This window comes from Haliaeetus albicilla, chromosome 3, assembly GCF_947461875.1.
Source record: "Haliaeetus albicilla chromosome 3, bHalAlb1.1, whole genome shotgun sequence".
Taxonomy (NCBI): Eukaryota; Metazoa; Chordata; class Aves; order Accipitriformes; family Accipitridae; genus Haliaeetus; species Haliaeetus albicilla.
The window spans coordinates 62,914,927-62,942,760 of NC_091485.1; the positions used below are offsets into that span (position 1 = coordinate 62,914,927).

General features: G+C 39.3%; 1 protein-coding gene across 1 annotated transcript in view; it reads right to left on the reverse strand.

Annotated features, from left to right (window-relative positions):
* ENPP2 (ectonucleotide pyrophosphatase/phosphodiesterase 2) overlaps positions 1-27,834 on the reverse strand; it is a 73,302-nt gene that overhangs the window by 12,321 nt on the left and 33,147 nt on the right. The window contains 11 exon segments of the mRNA XM_069779955.1: positions 1,117-1,168; positions 1,453-1,625; positions 2,543-2,630; positions 2,778-2,865; positions 4,865-4,992; positions 5,805-5,836; positions 8,752-8,877; positions 10,248-10,359; positions 18,962-19,034; positions 19,719-19,784; positions 21,857-21,912. Coding sequence (XP_069636056.1) covers positions 1,117-1,168; positions 1,453-1,625; positions 2,543-2,630; positions 2,778-2,865; positions 4,865-4,992; positions 5,805-5,836; positions 8,752-8,877; positions 10,248-10,359; positions 18,962-19,034; positions 19,719-19,784; positions 21,857-21,912 — 994 coding nt within the window.

The window sequence follows — 27,834 nt, forward strand, 5'->3', positions numbered from 1 at the left end:
GGACGAAAGCTGCAGAAAGGCAATTTAACTCACAAATAAAAGGAATAATTTCACCTCTAGAAACTAAAGGATAGGCTGCATTGCCTGTTCATAACAGAAAAACTGAAGAAATAGCTTCATAAGGGAATTTAAAAAAAAAACCCAAAACACACCTCCTTAGTCATCTGAGCAGTATGATTTGAAGTATCTCAAAAGTCCACGTCTAAACTCAAAGCTTCAGAATTTGCTAATTTGGACAATTGTTATGGTGAGGAGGATGCTTTGAAATTGTTATGCTGAACCAGATCACAGCTGTGAGAAGGAAAGCTCTGCTTCGGTGTGCCTTTCAGTCAGTATTGCCTCTCAGAAAAGCAGTTCCCATTCCCTCCCCTCTGGTTCTATTGCTACCTTTTAACCTGGACCACAGCCCTGATGCGGCGAGAGCATAGCTGCACCAAAGTCAGTGCTGGCACACAGCAGGGACTGGTGCAGGAACTAGTGTCCAGGAGAGCAGGGGATGCTTTCTCCTGGGAGTAACATTGACTTGGACACCAATGAGGGACAGAACTGTACTAAGCATCCCTGAACCGGCAGAGCATTTCTGCACTTGTTTCAGCGGATAAGCTGCACCCTAAAAACCAAGCATTAAAGACCCCGTCAGGGATTGCCAAAGCAGCTGTACCATCCTTTCTACCACTGACCTGGTGAAACCTAGGCCTGAACAATACTGGTAAAACACAGCGTGCAGATGTGGCCTGTGTTTTTCACCCCATTTATAGCTTGTGGTTGAATGGAGTACTGCCTCACACACCCTCTCCTTTCCTCATCTCTCCGCTGCCACAGGAGAGATTAAGCCTCCTAAAGGTGATGGAAAGGAAGAGCTAAAACTCATACCACTTTGAGTGATACTTTAGTCCTGGTTACAACAAAAGATAGAGTGCACTACCTCATGTGAGCAGCACTTAATCTTGCCCACGTGTCTCATGTATGTCTGTGCTATTTTGACAGTTATTTGAAAAGACAGTTTACTACACATTAACCAAACCAAAACAGGAGTTTCTCTGGTATCAATGACACAAAGTGACTTGCAAAAGAAAACAAAAATAGCTTTTATTAACCGAGGCACCAGGCTCTTACCTTCTGTTCCCTTGACATGAAAGCGCTTGTTGAGTTCATCCAACTTGTTCTTCTCAAGCATAGAAAAAAGGAACAAGATTAGGATCACTGGAGCATTCTGACATCTCATTTTACTAGGCATCTAGCAAAACAAAACTAGTGCTGTAAAACACTGACAATTTTTTTGCTTCCTGTTTTACAAAAAGCCATAATAGTTCCAAAAGGGCACAAACACTTCACAGGAAGGATCTGGGGAATTCTTACAGATTAAATCCTCCCAAAATAGACAAAATATCTACAACTTTACTAGGCAACTACTGCTGATAGTGGAAGCACCAGCAGATCTTTAAAACCTACCTTATCATCACATGTACATCCTATATCAAAATCTGAGGCAGAAGGTAGAGCGACAGGATAGAGTGGTTTAGCAACTTCATCTGGCACAGTTGGTTTGTAAACATTGGCTCTCAGCAGGTGATTTAAACTTCCGTGGGTGCCGTTATTGGGAGCAGGCTTTAGTCCAAGCAGATCTATGAAACCACCAAAGACAAGTGAATGATGGTTAGATTGCAAACATTTATTCAGCAACATCTCTACCAAGCAAAGACATTCATTTGCAATACTGTTTACACCCACAACATGTTAATGAATGCTTTTAATGTAATAAAAATACTAACCTTTCATCCAAATCATAAAATTGCAGATGCTGCCTGAATAGTATGGTTGCCTTTATGACAAGAAGGTTAATTTGCATCAGGACACTGGAAAACAGTTTTATTATAACTACTCCTGCAGCTTCCAGTGCAACCTACGGTCAATGTGCTGACCTTACACCAACCATCTGGAACACAGTGATATTAGTCACCTGCTTTATAGATAAGGGATAATTACCTTTTTGGTATTTCATGTTTGGAAAAAAAAAAATTAAATAAGTGAATTACACCTTTGGCTTGAAAGTTTTATTGCCCTGGAAAATCAGTATTAAAGAAAAGATCTTAATAAATATCTGTATACATTGCCACATTCTTCTTCACAGCTACAGTATGAATTCAAGAAACATAATCATACCAGGAGATGCCATAGAAAACTAAGTGGTGCCCCTGAGCTGCTCCATGAGACATGCAGGTTCAGTCTCTGAACAGAAACTTCCTTCCTAGGCTGCTGAGGTGCGGACATAACGGAGTGTAGTGGCGTGTACTTGATCTCTGCCAAGCTGCACGCAGCAAAACTATGGTAATGCCCTTTACTGGCCAGCTGCTAGAGTAGAGCAAACAGGCCCCCAAGAGGTGCCTTCAGCCCTCCTGGCCCAAAGGCAAGTGCTTGGGAAAGGGGGACTGGGGCAAGGACACTGGGAGGGCGTCAGGGCATGAGCTCATGGGTGCCTAAATGAAGCCCTGTTAGCTAAAACAGCGTGCATCTCTTGCAATTTCTCAAGCAGGTAACTTACCACACATGACGTTGTAAAGTTCAATATTTTCAAAAGGAGGTACTTTAGTCTTGTATTTGAATGTAGGGCCATAACCTATAAAGACAGTCTTAAAAAAAAAAAAAAAAAAAGGAAGAATACAAAAGAAGAGCATTAAAAGGTAGGGGTTTTTTTCAGTGAATATTTACATTTTAGAGACCTCCAATTTCTTCTGCCTTCAGTGACCCTCCCACAAAGATTACTGCATTGCCCATACCTGCATGCTGTTTATCTTGTTGTCATAGCCATGGTCTCCATGGAAGAAACATTTTCCTGTTGGTTTCTTGTAAACGTCCACAGCTTTCCTAAATTGAAAAATTATTAGAAAATTTCCTCAAAGGTGTAGGTAGGGTGGCTGACCTGAACAGATACTTTGGGGGTAGGAGGGACAAGCTTACAAGGCAGTGCATTGCTTATCTTCCTTGAACAGCAGTAATGGGGACTGCAGGCTCATCCAACAACCCCAGGGTTTCTCCCTTTGCTCCCACTATAAGAGGGTGCAAACCTAAGAGCCAACTCTTACTCATCAATAACAACCTTAACATCTATTTACTTATTTTCTCAGGCTTTCTCATATCACATAATCTCCTACAGACTAGAGGTATTTTGGACTATACTCTTCCAATCCTCAAAAGGCCAACAAAGGCTTCTAAGAAAGCACTTTTTTGATGTTACAATACTGCAAATGTCATACAATGCTGTAAAGTGCTTTCACCTGTTTGCCTTCCACCCAATAAACAAAAATGGGAAGCAGAAACAAAGCTGGAGGGAATAGAGAAAGATTGCAATGAATGTAAATAGCTGAGAAAATATGTGCTATATCATAGAAATGCTAATTATTAGCTAATTATACATCCAGTGGACCAGATTATCCTACAAGTTAATTTCTTCATCTGCAATAAAATGATGCTCAGCCGAAGTTTGATTTTGGCCTTGTAAATTACTTGAGTTACAGCAATCAGATCTGTAACTACCATTTTCCTGGCTGTGAATATACAATGAATTACAGTTACATTAACAAATGAATTATTGGTAAATGAGATTTCAGAAAATCTAGTGAATAAATAAGCCAAAGAAAGTCTGATGTAATAAATAAGAAATTACTAAATGTAAATCAACTTGGGCCATTCCCATCAGTTCCAGTAAAATTCTTAAAACTAAAACTTTTATTGGCCTAAAACTCAGAGTCTGATTCTTTGAAATGTACATGATCCCTAGCCACAGAAACTGCATGGGCCAGCCAGCCAGCTAGCTAGTGGAGTTACGCAAGAAAGCAATTGGGGTTTCTCATTCAATGCTTCAGCAGGGTGATCCTTGCATAATTCACAAAAAGATAAGCACAGATGTCAAAAGGCACTTACAACACACCGTCTGTTTGCCTGGCAGCTATATGGGCAAAAAACCCTACCGTAATTTAAAGCTCATAACAGACTACTGTGAGCCAAAAGCTGTGTCATCTTCCAAGAACCACTGAGTCAGCTTTATGCATAAAGACCCAGCTGTTCTCATACTGTAATACACAGCATGTGTCAAAAGATCAAAGCAAGAAAAAGAATGTATATCAAACCAGAAAGGGGGACACAATTCATAAACAAAGGCTACTCCTCTCCTGTTCACTCCAAACATATATATGCCAACTTGTTTTTCCTCACTCAATTTTTAGCTAAGAATATTAAAAATTGCCCATATTTTATAACTGAAAATTCAGAGGCATATGGGGAAGAACAACACAAAACAGTGTTTTCTCTGAACTAAAGCATCCTGATTTTCTGTGGATTTATTTTGCAACACAATACACTGCCAGCACTTTCATGGCCACCCTGTCATACCCTTCCACATGTTCTCAGGCTTTCACCCATTCTGCCAATATCTCCATTTTCTTCCCATTCACCCATTGCATCCACTCAGCCTCTTGTTCCCTAACATCCGCTGGTCACATATGCCTTCCCCTTCCTCCCATATTCCCTGCTTCCTGGTTGGAATAAGCTTGCACCTCATTAAAAAAGCTTATCAGCTGCTATATATTTGAGCTAATCAGTCAAAACCCACACAGCTGCTTGAAAAAAACAATCTGGCTTTCTATCCTCTATCCCAGCTACTGATTTTCCCAAACTTCAAAACAATTTTTTGTTCTGAGCCACATCCCTCTGCACCAAATGTGATTCAACCTCACCAGGAGTTCAAAACTCCTCTTGCTCACGAGGTACAGGAGCAGGATGCTGACAGACAGGGGCAACCCCAAGTGTCTCATTTCCTTAGAAAAAAAGGCTGAAAATCAGGATGGAAGCAAAAGCAAGAGTTTACCTTGCCACATGCCATTTGCGATCCACCAGTAAATGGACATCCTCAATCCTTCGGTTGTAAGCGTAGTGCAAGCGTTTAGGCAGGTGCTGTTTCAAGTAAGGCTTGAAGTGCTGGTCTGGCTTTCTACACTGAAAAATAAATGGTTACAAATGACACTGCTGTCAGTTAGTTTAGATGCACATAAAACCCCGAACTACAGAAATCAAGCTGTTAAGGTCATTATTGACCATGTCTTGAAAACAAAGTGTACATCTACAGTACATGATCCAGCCCTTTCTGTGCAGTATTTGCATAAGACCAGGGACCAGGGAGTCATTCAAAGATGTATTTGGAAAGCTTCATTCTCGTGACAGTCTTTTTGAAAGCATCATGCAAAACATCACACTTACTTAGCTCATGGATGAAGAATTTTATTCTAACTGGACCAAAGCTTACGTTTCAGAGGAAAGCTGAATGCTCAAAATACATCTCATCTGCAGATATATTTAAAGCCATCGGGTTCCAAAATTTGATTTTTTTTTTAATCAGCTTTTATTTTAAACACCTTTTTTCCATTAAAAGCAAGGTTATAGTTGAAGGCTATCAAATTAACGTTTTCAGTGTCTTCAAAGTGTTAGTAAAATATTTACCCTAAAAGATTACTTTCCATTTCTGAAGGAATGAATAAATAGATTCAATTCAGGGAGTCAAGATGGTCAGGGAGATTCTGGCTCTGCACTGCCCAAAAAGGTTATAAAAGCTACTAGAGCAGCAAACAGTGGAATTCATGACAAACATTAATCTGTACTCATGAAGGGCACCATTTAACACTCTTTATTCTTGTTAATGGTCGGGTTTCTGGCCTAAAGAGTAAGGAGAGAATGCTGAATAATGCCCCAAGTTAAGGTGGGAACTGAACAGTGCAGTATAGACAGAGATACTATCAGTCCTAAATACTTACTGTAAGGTTGGCAACAATCACTTTAGGGTCATCTGTTAAGCAAAGGAAAAAAAAAAGACAAAAATATAAAAGATGAACAATTTGCAGAAGAAAACACAAGGTAATAATGTAGTTTTACAGAAACATTCTTCCTAAAAAGGTGGCTGATCTTTACTAAAAGTGCACTGTATATATCAGACAAGATATCGTGAAGATGAACTAAAGTTTAACTGTGTACCCTTTACTTAGTGATATTGTAGTTGCTTAGGTAGTATTGCTCACTGTTTTATGATTTGGGCCTTAGCTTAATACTTATTCTATTTTTTGAAAACATACACTTGCGAGTCTTTTGACTGCTTTCCTTTAAAATAAAAGATCACCCCCAAACACAAAGACTTTCCTTGAAAATTTTTGAAAGCACATTTGAATGCAACAACGCACTTCCTTAGAAGCAGTGAGATAAATATGTAGCATTTTTTGTCTGTTTTAACATTTCACATATTTCATAGGTTACTACAGAGTAAGTGAAAAGCCACAGTAAAATATTCTGGATATGTCTTTGGACTATTAAAGGGACATGCAAGATGCAGAAAGCCCCAAACCAGCAACAGTCCACACTAACTCTGTTTTCTTCCACAGTGGAGGGGGAAGGGAGAAGAATTTTTCAGTCCTGAGAGAAAAAAACAGGCTAAGAGAAAATCTTAGGAAATTAAAACCTCTTGTTTAACTATTAGTGTTTTAGTTGCTTAAGGCACAATCTTGCTGAGCTTGAAATGAGCTCTACTGAATCTCAAAACCCAAGCTATAGGCTTATTCATTGCAAAAGTGCGCCTGCAGTATTGAGGCAGTATTATGGAATAGGAAAATGGAGGAGGAATAAAGAAGTTAGTAATTTGCCATTTAAGGGAGTAAATGCCAGTTCTAAAACTAAGGAATATGCTGCTTTGTTTTATGTTCAAACTGCTGATTTATAAGCAATTGCAAATATTCAAACTAGGAAGCTGCAAACAGAGGCCAAAAAAGGAAAATGGTATTGCGGGAAAACCAGTAGTATGACTCAGAGGTCAGTCAGACAAGCTGATCTTTTTGGAAGATATTGCCATTCATCCTCCAAAGAAAACTCATTTTTCTCAGCAATTTGGGAATTCAAGGGTTGAAAGATCTTTAAAAAAAAAAAATCTTCACAGAACTGAAATATAAGTTTTCAGTAGACTGTGAAGTGTAGGAATTTAGGTTTTATGCTAGTAAGTTTTATCAATGTACGCACTATTTTTAACAGATCTTTACACACTCATCCCATATTCCTAAAGCATAAATACTCAGGTAAATTAGTTTATAGTAAAATAATTGTATACCTAAATCAGTGTCTAAGAGAGTCTTATGATTTCTGCTACTATTCTGAAAATATTTAATCTTCAAAGATCAATTTTTTTGTGAAATCTGTCCTCAGCCAAAATATATCTGAAGTGTTACGAGGGGTCGGTTGGCTGTCCCAGCTGATCTTCCCATTTACCAAAAGTTGTCACCCTTGTAGCATACGTTGCAAAAAACATAGGTACTTATGGTTAGTTTATGAGTTTCACAGTTTGCATGGTAGCTGAAACTGCTGGCAAAGCCAGGTTTGTGCTGGTATGCTGAACCAGAGCAGCCACCGTGCTGGCACAAACCCAATCCTGGTACTCTGCCCTGGAGGCAGAGCAGTAGGGGGGGCAGCTGGGTCTGTAATGCTTTAAATCACAGAGTTAGCTTCAGCAGAGGACTCCTGCCTCCTATGAATTTCTAACTGTGTGGTACAAAAAAGCAGCAAGTTTTACTGCCAACATTGGCCCTGAATGCATTCTCCAAGTCTCCCTTATATCCTTCAACATCCCCAGCCCGTTCCTGTTTAGCAACCCACGCTGTTTCTCATCTGTGCCAAAAGTATGAAAAAGCTACTGAATTCAAAATTAACAATTCACTTTTTTTTCCATTAGCTCAGAAAAGGTACCAGACACTTTTTTTATATCCAATCCATGCAGTGCTGCGATCCCCCAAGTCCCGTTTTTGTTGACAGAGGGAAGAAGTGCATGAATAAACGCACAACGACACGTAAGCTGGCGTGTGAAACTAGCTTCAAGAGTTCCCACTCCTCCTGGCTGTAAAAGGGTGGGTTTTAACCCAGAACATTTCAGCCATCCACTTGACACAGCTCTACCACTGTGGGGTCTGTGAACTACAGACTGGGAAGGGAGGAAGCAGCTGGTCTTCACTGGGCTTCCCCCTGAATGTCCTGCCAACACACTGCAAACTTATGCTTTTTGGACATCAGCCTAAGGAAGGGCTGGAGTCTAGCTCTCAGGACTTAACGGGTTGTGCTGGTTTTGGCCGGGATAGAATTAATTTTCTTCACAGTAGCTGGTATGGCGCTATGATTTTGGATTTAGGCTGAAAACAGTGTTGATAATGTTGAGATGTTTTGGTTATTGTTGAGCAGTTCTTACACAAAGCCAAGGCCTTTTCTGCTTCTTGCACCACCCCACCAGGGAGCAGGCTGGGGGTGCACAAGGAGTTGGGAGGGGACACAGCTGGGACAGCTGACCCCAACTGACCACAGGGACATTCCAGACCATAGGATGCCATGCTCAGCAACAAATGCTGGGGAAAGAAAAGGAAGGGGGGACATTCGGGGTGATGGCATTTGTCTTCCCAAGTAACCGATACACGTGATGGAGCCCTGCTTTCCTGGAGATGGCTGAACACCTGCCAGCCGATGGGATGTGGTGAATGAATTCCTTGGTTTGCTTTGCTTGTGCACATGGCTTTTGCTTTGCCTGTTAAACTGCCTTTATCTCAACCCATGAGTTCTCTCACTTTCACCCTTCTGATCCCCTCCCCCATCCCACCGAGTGGGGAGTGAGCAAGTGGCTGTGTGGTGCTTCGTTGCCAGCTGGGGTTAAACCACAACAGGGGTACAATTAAATTGACTTACATTTTAGGTTATTGCTAGACCTAGGACGAATTCGCCCTAAAGATCCAGGCAGCAAAATGATATCTTCCACATTAGTCAGATAGTTGCTTAAAAATTCAGTTCTCTCACAAGTAGTGTCTTCCATCCCTGCAGAAGGAAAATGCAAAATTAATCCAGCTTGAAAATAAACATGTTTTCCAAAACAGCACAAAAAGAAACCCCAAACAGCCTATGTATTCTTTTCTTTTGGATGACTAATCTTATTCTTGTTCTTTCCAGTCATCTAATTCCAACATCAGACACTGGCAGGAGTCAAAACAGCAGTGATTTTAGCACTTGCCTACACAAGAGAAATGCCAGTCTCAATGTCGTAGAAACAGTCGCCACATATACCATGTGTGCACTGACACATCTCCAAACTAAGCTCATGGAAAAATCAAAGTCTGTTTCTAGTTTAGTGTTCTACTTTGGGGATTCTTTTTTTTTTTTAAACAAAGGATTTTAAGAGAAATCGCACACAAAAGGTATTGTCTGTTGGTGGTCCGTTCTAAGGCAGCCGCAGATAAACAATTCTCTCCTACAGCCGTTTGTGGCAGGGAGGAATGTATTGCCAGTCACAAGCAGTTCTCAGCACAAAACTGCCTCCCCTGGAAATCCTTCCTGCCCCTTACCCTTCTCTCCCCACAGCCAGAAAGGAGGCATATGCCATTTTATTGGTAATGTAGCAGTTCTTGTGAGACTTTGATAAACAAAGATCTAAACAGAACAGGACCTTTGGTAGCATTGCTAAAAAGTTATGCAAAACCAGGTTTATCCCAAATATGGTCACATTTTTCTGTAATAAAACTTTCTTTTTCTTTTTGTCTTTGCTAGTATTTACTATTTCTTCTACTGTAAAGTTTCTTCTGATGTCCGAAAGATGAGACCTACCAAATAACATCTCTGCTTTTGGGTCGCTCTCCATGTGACGCTGAAATATCTTTTTACCGTTTTCCTCCTTCCTCCATTATTTTGAGGACATTTTCCATCCAAGCTGGACACAGTCCCTTACAGATATTCCAGTCTTTCTCCTAGTAGGATAACTTGACCCACTAATTGCCATGGAAACGTCTCACTCTAGAGTCCTACTCCTCTCCTCATGAAAAGAAGAGTGCTACTAAATTTTTTCCTTCCATAAAAACTGCCAGAAAGATTACTCTAGACACATTATAGCCTTCTAATACATGCAAGGAGAGCTGTACTCGGATGTCACATAAAAAATGCCAAGCTTTGAAAAACTCTAAGGGGAGGTGTAAACACCAGATCACTGTTATGAAAGAGAAGTGTCTTCCAATCTCAATTAACAGGCAAGTTGAGTGGCCAGTCCACACCAACTGGCTGGGTTTGGGGATTTAAACTACCAGAAAAAAATGAGCACAAAAATATCTTAAATGGAACTTTCATTTAAGCCACCCATTATATGTACAGCTACGTTGCTCAAGTATTTATCTACTGATAAAGAATTTTGTTTATTTTACCATGATCACCAACAAATATGACATTGACACATCGATGTAGTTTCAACTGTTTCAGTCCATCCATTAGTTGTCCTACTGTCTTGTCAATCTCTCTCAGGGGATTCACCATCATCTGTATAAATATGCAGAAAGGAAAAAAGTTAATTCTGCCATTGCTATGTTCCCCCTTCTTCTACAAATGGAGGTCCTTTGGCAAAACTCTGATAGGATAACCATCCAGGTCAAGAGGCAAAGCCTTGGCTGAGCTGTTACACCTACAGTTACCGTACTATTTCCTTTCCTGTATCCACAGTGTGATTTCATCAGGAGAAAGCCCTGCTGAGATGCTGACATAAGACAGCAAAATATCTTTATGGCTGATCCTAGGCCTCCCATGGACACATGTATGTTTGATAAAACGAAGCATAGATATTAGAAAAACACACGTGACTTTGGGGTTCAGTTTTTTTCTTACAGATAAAGAGCAATACTTTTTAAAGGCTGTTTTATGTGAAAGGTTTAGTTAAAACATGAACATGAAATGAAGCTTTGGACTTGGGATTCATATGCCAAGTCACTTAATGAAATTCACTTCAAAGGACATCTGATACTAGGATGACAACATGCAAGTCACTTGAATAGTACATGGGGCTCAGAGAGAGCGTTCTTCAGCTTCAAAGCCAAAAGTTTCCAACATCTCAAATGACAGTTTTGGCAAAAGTGTTAGCAGGCCCCAGAAGACATGGATACTGTGATTTCTTCATTTAAGTTTCCTTTTCATTTAGAAACAAACCAGAAAACACCAAGACATGTTCACAGGATTGTGTTTTCACCTATAAGAAAATGAAACATTTTTTACCAGATGGCACAGAGAAGGGAAACATTTTAAAGTAAGATTTTAGGCAGAGGACTCAGATTTTGTTTTGGTTTTGAGAAGAAAACATTTCTTGTCACTACATGCCAACTTCCTCCTCGCTTGTCTGTTTGATTTGGCTGGTCCAAGTATCCGCAACAAAACATCCTCCCAGTGACAAACAGAATGCTAACAAATTTCGGATGAGAAAAAACTAGATTTTGGCAGAATTTTCTGAGAAGAAAAAATAAACACCATGTAGTTGTGACCCAGAAAGAGACGGTTCAGAAATTCTCCCTCTGCCTGAGTCATTAAGGGATGGATGTTAAGCGAGTCTGATAGGTAATAAGATGAGACAGGAAATGTCATCTCCCATGTGGCACTATAAACACACGGAGAAGCGACTCGTGAGATGGAATCACGGTAGGGAACAGGAGGAACAGTTTCTGCAACATATGGAAGTGGTTCAGGCAAAGGGTGAAATTTTGAAACATTTTAGTTCAGGAAACCCTAAGTAGTCAGTTTAGTTAAAACTTTGAAACATTTTGAGTTTAGAAAACAAGAAAATTTTCTGTTTCAGCAATCTTTCCACTCTCAAATACAAAGAATTTCTTTAACAAATGGGAATTCCATTTTTGTGAAGCTCTATTTGTATAACATCAGTCATATAAGGAAATACAACTTTTACTCAGAATCCAACACTTATTCAAGGAAGCTGGAAATCCAGATGGATTTCCCATTAATATTTACTTTTGTCAGCAGGCTTGAGGCTTCTTTTAAAAAATAATATTAAGAAAAAAAAAGTAACAATACTTCCAGATATTAAGGGTTTTGAGTGATGGTAATTTTGTTTAGCTACCCTCTTCACCAATTTAATCTGTAAACCTGCAGAGACATTTCTGAAATTGTAAGAAAGTCAATATAAATGAAAAATCCTGTTTTTAAAAGAAACAAAAAAACCTCACACAGAAAACCACAAAAAAAACCCCTTCAACTTTGCAGTTTTCACTACTTGACTGTGTTCAAAGCAACTTTTAGAAAGGCCCTCACCAATATTTCTTCATCTCATTGCATTCTGTCTCTCTTCAGTTTTTAAATTCAGCTATCTTTTATTATTCTATACGACACTCAAGTTTTTCCCCAAATAGTCATTGCAGCCTAAGGCTGGCTGTAGGTGGCATATTCAGGGAAGGATCTTTTGTGTGGACATCTTTTGTGAGCTGCTTTTACAGCTCATATTCTTTCCCAGATGCAACCTGCAAAGAGTTATTGGTAAACAAATAAAATTCTTGCATATACCTTTCTTCACCTCATATGTTGCTATCAAGACTTTGGAAGGCTGTACAGAAACGTTTTGTCTTTCAAGATATATGAATCTCTAAGATGGTGCTACAATAAAGAGTTAGTACTATTGTGAGAGCACTGGGTATGGGATCTGAGGCATACAGACCACAACTGGATTCTCTTGTGCGTTTTCTCTTAGAAGAAGCTTGACTAGAAGGAAGAAAGAATTTCACTTTATCCTTTTTATTTGTTTTTAAATCAGTAGGATCCAGCCGGTACTATATTCCATTGCTCTCAAACGGCACCAAAAGATTAACTCGCAGATATGATGGGAACTATTATGTAATATTAGGATTTTTTTTTCCTGAAATAATAGCGATAAATTTTCACAGTTGACTTATCAGGAAGAGTTCTTTAGGGATAAGTTTGGATAAAATTGTCATCCAGAGAAAGAAAAGGGGGGGGGGTCACATATGCTCATATCAGTAGGAATGTTAGAAGCTATCTATTATACTTCATGCCAGAAGGGTATAACTTGGAATGGCAAAATAATGAGTAATAGCAATATCATCCATAGCAGTTATCAGTTCTCTTAGGTAAATCTGTGTTAAAAGTTCCCTGGAAAATTCCTGTTTTCTTCTACCTGATAATTCTTTTCATGTCCCTGTCTGCCATGTCTTTACACTTAAAGAATTGGTCTCAAAATAACTGTTTTAAGTTGAATCACACAAGAAGTTAAAAAACACCCCCACAAAAACAGCTATTAAGAAGAGTGTTTATAGCTTCTTTTTTGTAGGATAGAGTGGAGTGTCAAGGCTTTTGTTTAAAGCCTAAAGGAGAGATATTTATGTTGTTTATTTGAAGAGTTTTTGAATTATTTAGTTAAATTTCTGAAATGAAAATAATACTGAAGTGGTCTATAACCCCTCCCAGTGTGTTAGTGCCAGGTAGAGAAAGACAGTACACTAAGGAATACCCTTTCCTTCCGCTTGCACCTTCTCCTAATAAAGCAATTTCTATTTGACCTTTCTCTTGTGCAAAAAAAAACTTATGCACCACTTCTATTGCAAATACAGCATTCAGAAATCATGTAATCAAGAATCCCCTAACCTCCAAGTCACAAGCTGGCTTTAAAATACAAATTTTTAAAAATTAAAAAAGTTCTTTCCCTTTTAGATTTTATGAGTCACATTTTCAGGACTTTTCCACAACCACGATGACTAGACACAGAATCTCAAATAAACACCAGGCTCCCGTGAGCTGGGGAGTTAAGGAGGCTACAACATATTACAGAATTTGTAATAGTTCAGAAGGGTTAGCAACACTGGCAGTGTCTTCCCGGGGATTTATCTGACATTGCCTCCAGCTGATGGCTGGATTTAAAAATATAAAGAGATTATAAAGATGACTTTCCCTGATGCAAACAGAGTCTGAAACAAGAAAAACATAGCTCCCAGAAGACTTGGTCTGGTTTGGCTGCTTTTCTTTGGATCCTTCAGTACATTCATTTATAGAAGTTTTGTCCGCAAAATCCCAACCTGAAGCATGGAGTGAACTCCCAAGTTGAAAAAAATAAAGCTAGAGTAGTGCCTAAAAAGTGGCACTTCCATCATAAAATTTTGGAACATATGTAAACTTACTTTCTTCCGACGAGCTTCCGCAGCATATTGATCCACTCTATGTACTTTTCTTCTTCTTTTCTTTGGAGCTGCAACTGGTCTTTCCTGTCTCCTCTTAGGAGGAAGCTTTCTCTTAGGTCTCTTAGGCGGAGTAAGAGGGGAGCCATAACTACTCTCCTGTACTGGCGGGGAGAGATGTCTGGACTCAGAAAAAAAAGCCTGTCTCAACTCACATCAGATAGTAAAGCTACCTGTGCCAGATAATCCTGAAACATAAATGCTGTGGCCTTTTCAAAAATTTAGGCTTTTGGACAATTTAGGATCTGTCCCTTTTTAACGAGGAATCCACCAAATTGTACTGAAAGCAGAACAGCAGTTACGAGAGCGGACAGCATAAAAGCAAATGAAATTGGTGTTTCAGAAGATAGGTGGGTCTTCTGGTCTTGAAAATATATAGTTATATGGGGGAGGGTTATTGATCAAATATTAATCCATTAAAATTATCAAAATTTAAGTAAGCTTAATTTCAATTTAAGGAAAATTCATTGCATACAATTTAATGAGTGTCTGGGGTAGAGTGCTGGTGGAAACGCAACATTTCACTTGGATGATGGTTCAGCTACAAGTACAAGAGCCTGTCCAGTCCAAATGGCTTTCTGCAACGTTTCCCACACCCGCTTTTTGGCTGAATCAGACACACCAGGTACCCTCATCAGTAGCATTAGCAGGTGCCACTACTGTGTGCCAGGCCATGCACCCCAGTGAAATCACCAGAACCTCACTAGCCGCTATCTGGGGACTGTAGGTCTGCAGGACAAAGCTACGAAAGTGAGACTCAGTTAGCATTGAGGTTGTATCCTTCAAATCAGCTAGGCAGGGCGTATTAGTGGCAGTGCATCAGAAAGCTGCACTGCTACCTGCCTTATTACCAGCTTTATGGGCAATTTGAGAATTTAATTTCCTTGCATTTTCAGTGTGGCATCTTATTGGGTAATGTTATTGTTCATAAATGCACAAATACCTGGGATAGACTTATAGAAGGGAAAAAATTGTTAAGACCTAAGTGGAAAAAAACTACTATCCCATTAATCATCTTGGTCATAATTTTAAACTCTACCACTCTCACCGACTTTAACACAAGTCGCAGGCTCTTGGCACTGCTCGGGATTGCATGTGAAGTGCTGATAGATGACGCCTACCGGGAGATAGTAACTATAATATGCTGCGTGTAACAGAGCACGCTGAGCAGACTTGAGAAGAGTCGGAGATTTATGATGATATTTAACTTCTGTGTACTTAGACACCTTCTCACAGTTGTTCAGTTACAAAGCTATGTAAACAGGGAAGGGAAGGAAGGGGATGTTACCATCTGCCATGCTGTTTCATTGCTTCCAAGGCAAGCAGCTGGAAAGGAGATTCTAGTCCAGTCTCATTCGTCTCTCTCCAGAAAGGCATTTTAATAAAGCAGCACCAGAGTTTTCTGTTTTTAAAACGCTTCAAGCTTTGTGCAGTCCTGATGAAAGGAGCGGCAGGGAAAGGAAGGATTCTCGTTTTACTGTCTCTGAATCAGCTCAGACAGAGCTCCACAATGCCAGAAACACGCGAGCGCAGGAGACCCAGGTCTGAACACTGAAAACGGCCGTCTCAAAACAGCATGTTAGAGGAGCAGCAGGAACGGCTTAGCAGTGCCAGATTTCGATGTGTTTTAGAGCTCTTATGGTAGTATATTTCTAGAATATTTTATTTTCAAAAAAAAAAAAAGTTAGCTAGTTTAAAAAAAAAAAAGAAAGCCAAGTTCTTATTAACCAGCCAAATCTTAGTCTTGCTTCAGAAGAGTCAGAACAGAGTTATGGAGGAGGGAAACAAATCCCTCCCTGCTTACAGAAGGGAACTGTAACATCACAAGGGTAACTAGCCAGCCAAAGCTCTGCTTCTTGACCCGGACGGACCAACCTACCAGAGATCAACTGCAGAAGCGCAGAGGGAAAGAAAAAAAAAAACGCAGAAGTAAATCAAGAGCAAGCACATATTTGATAACTCCCGCAACTACTCCTGGAAATGTAATGCAACCCGTTGAAATACTTCCTGAGAAGTTTATTCATGTCCTACAAAACAAACAAAAAAAAAACCAACCCCCCCCCCCCAAAAAAACAAAAAAAACCAAACCCAAATCCAAAAATACCCCCAAAACCTAGACAACCAACTCATTTATACTGAAATTCATAACATTAGAGGACATGCAAAGTTACACTAGTGGACACTGGCTGTAATCTGTATTCCATTTATATCAATAACACTGGCAATTCACCAGTAAAGTTTAAGTGCATCTAAGTCCCTTTATTTCTAGCTTTTAAGACACTCTGCACATAGGCTGTTGTGCATGTCCTGTGAAGCTCTAAATGCCATCTGCTGAAGTCTGGAAGCTGAAAATTATAAGTAATGGATGCAATTAGACCTTTAAGATTATACATTTAAATACCTTTAGAACTTTATTCAGTATAATAAGCTCTAATAAACATTCATTTTACTCTAATGGACATTTGTAAGATTTGGAGGTTTTCAAGGTATAAAACTGTTCCTCAAGCTACTAAATGCGCAAGAAAAACTCAGCATAAAATCTTCACTCTTCAAAAGAAGAAATAAGAAGTCCATCTTAAATATAACACAGAATTGTTAAGAGCTTGTTTTCAAACATTATTGTTTGGCTGATGTGCCTTTGCATGAAGAAAAATGAAGTGGTCAGTACTACTCCAACTGTCTAACTGCTGCCAGCTGTATACAAGAAAAGAATGGTTTCACAGGGAGGTTGTGATCTCAGTATCAAGGAAACAGCTGAAAGGGATCCCTTTGAGGACTTTCTTCCTAGCTGATTTATGTAAAATTCATAGCTCCTAAAAATTATATTGCACACAGTGTCAAGAGAAACAATATAAAATACTTCCTAACTTTTCTATCCTGAAACCAGACCCCTAGCAACTCTCAGCATCTGTATACTTACACAGCTGTATTCATTTATTTAAATTTCCATTCACAAAGTTGTCCACTGTTTGAACTGCAAACCCATACATGCTCATCTGCTAACTCGTCTGTTCTCAATTTGCTAAAAATCAATTTCATGCTGTTCTTGTGTTTAACACAAATGGCATGAATCAATTTATTTGTAAAACTTTCATAAGCTATTAATTCACACTTATTAAGAGCCTAAGCTATGCCTTGCAATTAGAGGTCAACCTTCAGATAATCAACCAGAAGAACCCCCAAACAGTAAAAGCCTTTGGGGGCTTTTTGCTTTTATAATGACTTTTCCTAGGATGATACAATTACACTTCACTTTTTAGACACTTATTAACCTGAAACTAGATTACCACATTGGATGCTAAACTGGTTTCTTAAAGACTACAATATAAAGAACAAATTCAATGTCATCTTCTTCATATTCTCCTTTAAGTCCATGGAAAGAGCCCCACAACTCTGTTCAGAAGGAATTGGTTGTCTACAGATAAATAAAATCAGAGTTGTCAGTCATAAGCCTCACAAAATATTTGTAACACTTCAATAAGAGGAACTAAAAAAGCATCATTGAGTAATATATCCTGGAATCAGAGAGCTCTCATTACCAATACCTCTCTTGACCAAGTCAGACATCTCTCCACTTCTGAGCCAAATGACAACATGGAGTCATATTAATGCCTGTCAGTTTAGCAAGAGTGTTGGCAGATTTTAACCACCACTTATCCAGAAAAATGACTACTTCTTCCTATCCAGTATGGTGTTTCAGTGCTGGTTTGGAATAATTCCTCACACCCGCTGCTCTGGGACCATGGCTCAAACTGCTCCAACAGGGATGCTACCCACAGCAAGTTCATAACTGCTGCAAACTTACTTAGCCCAAATAACTCAAGCATATTAAAAAAGATTAGGGCTGCTTCTCTCTGCCCTCTTCTCCAGTAGAAAACAGCCATCAGATCTATACCAAACAAGAAGGAAACTACCGCTGGGTTCCTGGCTGCTTGGGGACATTTGTATTACCTTCCAAAGGGTAGGTAACTGACACACTCCTCAGTTTTTGAAGATTTGCAAACATTTGTTTACACTTTAAAAAGCATGTACAAAAATTCCTGAAGTCTTGTGATGACAATCTGCAGGCATACATTTGCACTGAAACTAGGGGACCTTTGCCAGATGTCAGAGATCATCGAAGATGCCAGATCCCAGCCACCTGAAGTAGTAGGATATTTGGGTGCAGAATTTACTTTCCCTCCCCACAAATCCCAGACAAGTGCATAGTCTTTAAGTTCTTACCACCTGGACAGTGTTGGCAGGGAAGCAGTACTCATCAGTCCCAGCCAGCTACCCAAAGCTCAAACAAGGGGTTAAACTACTGTAGTGGTTTGCACATAATTTTTCATTAAAATACCTTACAGTGCTTCAAAACTTTTTCCAAACTCAACAGTCCAGTCCTGAGGGAACAGTACTGGCAAAGCTTTCTGAACCCCTGTAGGGCCTATATGAAACTGGAAATAGCAGCTTTTTACAGTTCATGACAGACTGGAATTACTACTTTGGCTACTGCAGGCTGTCAGCTTCAAAGAAAGCTTTTTCTTCTCTGCATTTTTCCTCAATATTTTCTGCATTATATTTTTATTACTTTTAAGAAGGATAAATTGTTAGAGGAAAGTTAAATTCTGCTGTTGCACCAAAATATACTCCTGTCTTTGCCAAATAAATCTTTCCATTTGCATTATCATATCACACAGAGAAGTAGCCTCCTGAAAGGCATGGGCAGTTCCTTCTCTCAGAAGCGAATCTTGCATGATAAATCCTTTAGACAATAACTTTGCTTTCTCTGGCAGAGGGGGAGCATACTGCAGAAAGAGGTGAAAAAAAGTTGCTAAAAATGTTACTCCTGAGGAGTGGCAATTATTGCAAAAATGTGTTTGAGAGACAAGCTTTTTCTGCAGAAGAAAATCTGTACTAACCTCTGAGTTGAAAGGACCATATCTGTGGCCAGCAGCATCTGGTTGCTCCGAGTAGAAAGCATAAACATAAGGCCTGAAAGAAAGAAAGGTCTTGTTCAGGATAGCTTTCCTTCTACAACAACAAAAAACCCCAGACCCGTTAGGTCAAGTCAAATCAAGTCAACCTTCCAATGAGAGTTGGCTTTACGGAAAAAGAACTGTTTCTCAGTCATATGTTTCCATGGTATGATTAAGCAATTAGATGTTCTACAGTTTTATTAAATCCAAGAACACATGCAGGGAGGCACATGGGGTACCATCTGAGGACACACAGTCTTGTAGGAGAGATCACAACAGCAGCTCGCCTGAGCTTTGCAGTCAACAGCATGTGGGAACTTGTGTACTAAAAAATACTCATAATTAAAATCTTAACATTTTCTCAGTCCTCAGGGTCCAGTTCTGCAACTGCCATTGCTGTAAGGTTGTTAAACCATATTAGACTCAGTAGGATAAGAACAATCCAAGTTAATCCATGTAACTAAATGCTACTTGATAAGAAATAAATTTATACCATACATTTATTGAGAAGAATCAAAATGCTGATGCGTAAAAGCTGAGATTAAAAAAAAACAAACAAACAACCAAACCCTAAACACAAACCCCAAACAAATCCTTAAATCAATAATAGCATGTAACAGATTTCCCCTTGCTCTTCCAGCTACTTTTAAGGAGAAGAAAAGCTAGCAGTTATCCAACAGCATATGACTAAGTGAATTACCTTTCATTGTCCGGAAGGGTTAGCCACTGCAGTATTGTTAATATTCTGCGCTCATGGGGGATGACACTGGACCACAAAATACAAAAATATACCTTGTTATCATAGAATACAAAAAGCATCAACAAAGCCTTGCTATGAACTGATTGTAACATGATTAAAATCAGTCATAATATCATTTGCTTTTAGTATGCTGTATCTTCTTTCTTGCTTGATACAGATTCTTACTTTGCAAACAGAATCACTTCAGATCTCCTGGATGTCCACATACTCCAAAAGAAATATGATTAACAGTTTGTAAAAGGCAGTAAACCTAACTGTTCTAAATAGGAGTGAATAAAGCTCCATTCTGGCAGCTTTAATCCAGATGAACCTTTTTTATGTACAATGGTGCTGCCATTGGGTAGCTAGCATGAGAAAAAACATTAAATTGCTCACATCAGCACAGGTTCAAACAACCATCCTGCTCTGGTAGTCTTGAAGACTGAGGGCTAGGCTGGTGTAAATCAAAATGGAGCCATCTGAAACAGCAGGCCATCAGCACAGTGACTTGCACAACTTCGACAGCTTCTCACTCTGCAGAACACTCATCCTACTTCACTATTTGTATCCTGAGACTTCTCACTTAGCTGCTGAGGCCAAGTTCATGCTGTTAAAGTTCCAAATATCTCATCTTAGGTCAGTGACCACGCAGTTATTTTAATACATAGCATAGTCAGTCCAGATTCCATTAGATCAATAGCAGAATCCCAAGGCACTCTTTGGAAATGTCTGACAGAGAGAGAGAGATGCCAACAGCCATTTTGAAGTAAGTTAGTTTTTAATGCCTTCTAGAACAACAGTAGTCCTCAGTATCCAACGAGACAGAGAACTTTCAGTTGTAAAACAACTATAAAAATGAGAATTTATGCTAGAATTTGCAAACAAGGCAATATCATAAAGTGGAATAATAATCTTGGGTATTGCCCAGTTTTGAAATTTTTATTAATTGTGCAATATGAAAAAAATCCTTTATTTCAATTGTCATTTGTGACTAAGATGTTTTTAACACTTCTGTTTTCCTGAAAGAGTTTGCCTAAAAATTCTTCCAACAAAACCAAATTTAATAATGCAGTTTTAAGGCATATGTATTTCACTCATACATAAAGTGGCTGTCTCACTCCCTTACTATTGCCATTCATATGACATATCCTTGGTTACCTTCCATAACATTTTATATACTCAAGCATGCATTGACCAGGGTGTTTATGGCAACTATATAATTGTAGAGCTTAGGAATCACATTAATTTCTTTGTTTTGTAGAGCACCAGACTGGAGGTCTGTCAGATAACCATCTTGCAAGCCTAAACCTATCATCAGCTTTGTACATGGTACATTTTATTATTCCCTCCATGTGCTATATGACATTTAGAGTAGCAAAGAGTATTACTCCTAATGGAATAAAAAAAAAAAATAGGCAAAGCCCTTTAGTACTTCAGTCTTGACAGTTTGCCCATTTTCTTTGTTCCTGCAATCCTGCCACTAAAATGAAATAGAGAGATTGATCCACATTAATTCCTCAGAACTCAGAAATTATCAAAATTCATTAATTTTCAGTTAGGAAGATATGTCTTAGTAGGGACAAGGGAAATAATTTGGAACCATTGAACAAAAGAATAAACAGCAAAGATCCTCAGGGCTGTCTTTTAGGAAAGGGAAACTGGATATCTTACTCAAAGGTCAGGCTGGAATGTAAAATGAATGAGTTGGGCTTTTGAGTCAGTTAGGCTGTTGATGTCAGATGACATAAGAGGACAGACAGTAAAAGAGTCTTCCACAAACACTCAGAGGACTAGGAAACATTGCTAGCAATACTAAGGAGGCAAAACAACACACCATGAAATGAACAAAAGTAATTTTTTATGTAGTCATACATCTTTTCTTCAGACAACTGCTAAAAATCAGTGTACAAACTTAAAGCAGCAAACTGAAGCATCAGCTTTAGTTATCAGAAACATTGCACTAATGAAACAAGGGAGGGTTACAGGTACAGTCTCCAAGCTACCGAATGCTTAGAGTAATGAAAATGACTTAATAAACACTTGCATCAAATTAATTCTGAATTATTAGTTACAAATCTCCAGAAATAGAGGGCACTTACACAGACCAGAAGAACGTGCCAGCTTTCACCCCTTGCTTGGCTGCAGTAATCCAAATCTAATGAGGAAAATATAAGAGGATTAGAGTGTGTTTAGATCTTTAATGACCCTCTGAAATCAAAAGAAAATGTTTTCAAGACACATTCTTCTACCCTGGGCCTAGAAGTGAAAATTGCAGTTTTCAGCCTGCATCCCTAATTCGAACACATGGAGTGACAAACCTATCCAAATTCTGTAGCAGTGGATCAGCTGCTGTGCTGTAGACTTTCACCTCTAAATATCCGTGTTGCTCTTAATGCAAAGCATTAAGATTCATGGCCAGGAACTTCTCCAGTATTCCATTTAATTTTCAAAAACCTGCCATTACTCACCTGAGCCTTTTAGTGTTCAAGTTTTGGAGACTACTCAGTTAGGAAAGAACACAGCTTAACACCAATCAGTGTCTGCATAAATGTTCCTCTTTCCCCATATTCTACCATCAGTAGCCATCAATGAAAAACGTGTTAGAAAAGAGTACACAAAAAAGGGCATAGATGAATGAGCAGGGGTATAAAGAAAGGAGGCAGGGACACGTTAGTCCATAGATGCTTAAGAACATTTTGAGCCACCCGACGTAGTGATTGATGGAAATGACAGAAAGGATCTACGTGAATTTTTCAAATCTTTTTTTCAATCCTTCAAATCCATTTTTTTCTGGCTTTAAATAAGTTTGTAGCAGAAAGCTCCACCATGTAGTCACACACCGCATGAGTGTAATTTTTATTTTGGTTTGGTTTAAACCTGCCAGTTTCACTGGTGTTAGGGTACTGTTCTCATATTTTGAAAACGGTTTATTAATCCTTTCTCTTCCCACTTCTATACAACGTTCATCATATTCCCCTCTACTTATTCCTTTTCGAGCAAAAGTAGCCTTGGTTTGTTTGATCTTTCTCTAATGAAAGCCATATCATACCCCTGGTTATCCTCATTACCCCTCTCTCTCTTTCTCCCTTCACCCTTTTTGTCTTTTCTATTCTATGACTATCTATACAAGGCAGGGGAATAAGAATGACCAAACATCAGAAAGGTCCACAATCAAGGAAAGCAAACTATATGAGTTTGTAGCCATACAGAACTAAATTTCTCTTGCAAAGAACTATCCAAATTACCTCAAAACTCATTTCAAAAGTGGTAGTGGCTTGGAGGCCAGCATTATGTATACAACTAGATTATTTCTTCCCATTATTTATGCATACTGCAATTTATCCATTTCATGAGCAGTTAAGCCAAAACATAGTTCCCTTACTGAATAATTGCAAAATTTTTGGTTTACTTTAAATCAACTTTTTGAAAATATATTCAAGGCCCCTCTACCTTGCTTAAACAGGTACTTATAAACTGTCATCTGGGCACACATATTCAAATGTCACGCCTGAATTATTCATGCGTCAGTCTTAATTGAAAATTTGGCACAGTCTGATGAAAGATCATTTGCACACAGAGGCTATAGTTAACAACAATATCCAAATTTAATTGCTATGTTATTTATGGGAAAATTTGTCATCTTTGCCTTTCCAGTGCCCTGGACACATCCCTTAACTTGTCTATCTTCTACTCTTCCAAATATTACTGGACTCAATCCAGTTAAATTAAAATCACAGCTATAAAACATCATTTGTTTTCACTGTATTCTAACTTTTTTTGTAATGTATCCTCTTTTCCAGGGAAGAATACATCCATGGTAACTCTACAGAAATGGTGGTTTACTTAAATAAATGCAGCAAGAGCAGGAGCAGAATGGACACAGATTTGCAGCCCACCCTTCAGGTGCTTCTCCTCAAGAGTCTGATTTCAGCATTGGTTCGTATTAATCTGTGCTCAAGCTGCCACCAAATGGGGAGTCCTCCAAGGATCTCACCCATCCTCTGCAGCCCCAGCCTTCACCAGCACTGGGGTTTGCATGGTGACAATGGCCAGAAGATGATGTGGCTGCAAAGTAGCTCCCCCAAAAAAGAAAAAAATTGGCCTTGAATTTATATTGGAATTTGGTTTTGAATTGTTGACTAACACTGATATTATTTCCAAATGCTTGTGGAATACTAGCCCTGACAGGATGGAACAGAAGTATGCAGGTGAACAGGAGAGATGAGGAAGTGTGCCTACAATCCACTGATAGTGTCATTGAGCCCATACGCTCCAGTCAGAGGTGTGACTGCAATGCAAGGATGCATCCACAAGCTCGTTTGTGTCATATAAATCAGCACAGGGCATATAACTTCAGCCTGGACCCCATGTCTGTCTAAGGTAGGAGCTACTCCATGTTCATTATTGGTTCATGGGCTTCCCAGGTGAAAAATGGCCCACATTTAAAGCAATTACATTTTTCTTTGCATTGCAGATTTATTCCTAGAGTAGAAGCCCATCATGGTAGAGAAAAGAAGTGAAATACAAATTCAGCATGAGGAGTGTCAGCTCCAATGCTGTTATGCTCTTTGGTCTTGCTGTGCTTGGAAAACCATTGTCCCTACAGGGCTGCAGCAGATTTATTTTTCTTTGAAAGTGTTTGTGTTCCTGCAAACTTTAAATAATTTTGCAGATATCTTTGGGAAGGTACCAACAAACTAAGTCCAGGGAATTCAGTATTTGGATTTTATCATCTGTTAACTCTAGTTTGACTTTCTAGTACTTTGGCCTGCACAGGTCCAAGTGGTCCAGCCTGCCTGGTTGGCCAAATCAGACCAGCCAAGTTCCACCCACAGCAGCTGAAGCTGTCCTGTGCTGCTCCTGACTGTTAGCACTGCTGAAATAACCTGTGATCCTGTCTATTTTAGGCAACAATTTAAAACATGTGCCAAAAGACACCCTCCCTCTGGCCAAGCAAGTAGAACAGTAGTCATCTTGACAGATGAATCATTAGGCCCTACATACATTGCCAAGGTACCCAGCATGCCTGCAAGAAGGTGGTAGCTATTTTTTATTCCTGTCGAGCATAGAGTGCACTTCATGAGTGCCACGTGAAAACAGCATGAACACTTTTCTGAACCAGAAGTAATGCAAGTAAGTGGAGAACACTCCTAGTTGCGCACTCCTAAGGCATCCAGACTGGCTTCAGACAGGGAAAAACTGCACCTTCCCTGCTCACTCCCAAGTATTTCACGGGAACGCAGGCATTTACATTGGCATTAACAGTTTGGGTGAGGACATGGGTGTGCTGCACTTGAAATAAGCTCAGCAGCTAAGACAATGAATGATCTGTTGAAGTCAAAGACCAGCAAATCAAAAGGCCCATATCTGACAACAACATCTGAGAAGTGAGTCTGAATGACTCCATCCTGACTTTGCCAGGCAGAGCCTGGTTCAACTCAAGGTTACAACAAAGTACTACTGGACCTCCCTCCCTCCTTCCTTTATTTTTTTTTTTTTTTTTAAGGAGAAAAAAAAAGCCTTTGGTTTATTTAAAACCAAAATAAGAAAATTCAACACTATTCAACATCATACCCAAAGCTCCTACTCATAACCATACATTTGCAGAGAAGCAGCAGTCATCTAGGTGGAAGAATTTCTATCTGCATTGAACAGGATTTAAATCAAATTTCCAGTGTGTTTTAGAGTTGTGACAGTTTTTGCTGATGAATCCAGCAGTAGCAAACTCTACCAGAAGCGCCCTTGGTTAGCCAGACCCTTTACTGGTTAGGTAAAATTAGACAACAGGCTGGAGCAGCTGATAGCACATAAGTTTCCTTACTACCCTCAGTTATAGGATAGTTACTCCAGCAGAAAAGCATGACAAACTGTTGCTGCAGCCTAATCACCAGTGAACATCTCTCACTGTCTTTAAATGATTGTCTTTAAAGGCACACTACAAGTCACACCCCTGGCAGGCTAACATGAGTCTACACTTTCAGACAATGTAGGATAGAAAAAAAAAGTTAGCTCATGCCCTCTCAACCTTGTCCATCCAAAACAATTTAAATTGAGAAGGGAATAAGGGTTATTTTCCCATTTCCTCTCTGTTGGTTAGAGTCACAGTCTTAAAGTTAATTAATCCTAGATGTTTCAGTACTCAGCATGTAAATGCAATGTGTTATATACGCTCTATGGCTGGTCACATCTGTTCAGGTCACTTACAAAGTTTGCTGTGTTAGGCGTTGCAAGGTCAGTACCATTTGTGAGCTTATGTAATTTATTTGCCATATGTAAATACGTTAGTTTTAACTGTTAATACCTTAGAATTTTATAGTCAGACATTTAACTGTGTCAGATGCACACCCCTGGTTTGCATATGGGACAGACCTTATTGTATTGCAATTCTGAATTAATTTGTATTCTGAATTAATTTGCTTAAGCAGAGAGGAGGGGAATAAATATTTAAAAAAAAAAAAAATCCAAGATTAACCACTCTGTCTTCATACCATACCACAGGAATTAGAGAATATCTAATTTTTCCACTACAGAAAGATCTGTTAAATTATGGACCCACAGATTCAACCCGAGTACACTGGCAAATGTCCCAAGAACCATTATTCACGCTTTTCTAGATGTATATGAAACATATCCTGTAAGCTGAATTATTGTCAATTTTTACATCCTCTGTGTTGAATGACTACAATTCTTCTCCTTTATTTATGGACAAAAATAGGTTAAAGAATAGTTTAGGTGGCAATGCCATATAGAACATGGAAGTCCCAAGTTGTCCCTTCTTCTGACTGCTAGACACGTTTGCACACAGACACTACACGCAGAGTTATTCAAGATAGCTGCTGAATTGTCTTTGAAAACCTGCACAGAAAGTGGGGCACCTCCCTACTTTTAATCTTCCATGACCAAATTAGGGCCTGTAACTTTGCAAAGGCTGCCCCACACTATGTTGCACTATGAAAGGACGGGCAGCAGCACTTCTCAGGTCAGGGCTGACGGGAGGGACGGCTCTGAAGTGCAGTCCTTCGGCCAAGTTGCACAAACATGCTCCCACTCGCCAACCAGGGAAGGAGATTCATGTCAGGAGCAGAGGAAGCACGTACACCCACTGGTAATGTGTGAATGGGAAATCCCTTCTACGTTCAGGCAAAGATGGGGAAGGGGAAATCACAGCATTTCCCAGGTAAAGAAATACATACAAGACTGGGGCAAGCATGCAGAATTACTACTTGCCAATGCTCAGGCTGACTAGGCAAGAAAACGAAAATAAGTTCTTTCTGTAATCGTTAGATAGTCAAAATCAACAAAATTCCAATAAACAGGAGAGCAAAATCGTTTCATCCCAAAGATTGATATAGAATATGAAATTCAGATAAAATCAGGAATATCCAGTTAAGATGTGCAGCGATGATGCCTGCTGTCTACAGGCATACCTTGCAGACTGTAAAGACAGCTTCACGACATGCTGTCACTTATCTAGGAATGTCACGGCCCTTTTTAAGGATTATCTCAGAATCTCAAGCTGGGGTCTTTTTGATGGTTGTATTCTCTTTAAAAGATTAATAGTGAAAATAAAGCTTCATACAAGCTGCCCTAAACAACCTTCAATACTTTTATATTTAAGAAATTTCTGAAGAGAAAGACATCTTTGGAGCCAAACTCAGATCCAAGCTGGGTTACCTTCTGAAGGAGGCTCTCTGCCCCCATTAACCACAGACCGTCAGGTTTATACCTGTCATCTTCTGACCTTGGGGAGGCCAATGGATTATTTCTAAGGAACGTGAAAGGTCACTAAAAAAAAGGAATGTATTGTCTGTAGTGTAAGCTTAAGCTTACTACATCAAATCAAGACATGTAAAACTACTGCTTAAGAGAAGACAAAGCCAGCTGGGACCTAATTTAGTGCTTAAAGTTGCTTGGGCTGAAAACAGAGTCTCAGTGTCATGAAAAATGAGCAGTAAACTTAGTTTCCCCCTTGGGAGCACAGGCCCTGATGCTCACCATTTCTGTGAGATGCTGTAGCAGTAAGAGGAGTGGTTTTGTGGCTGTTTCCTGTCAAACACTTTTGTTTTGAAAACAAAGT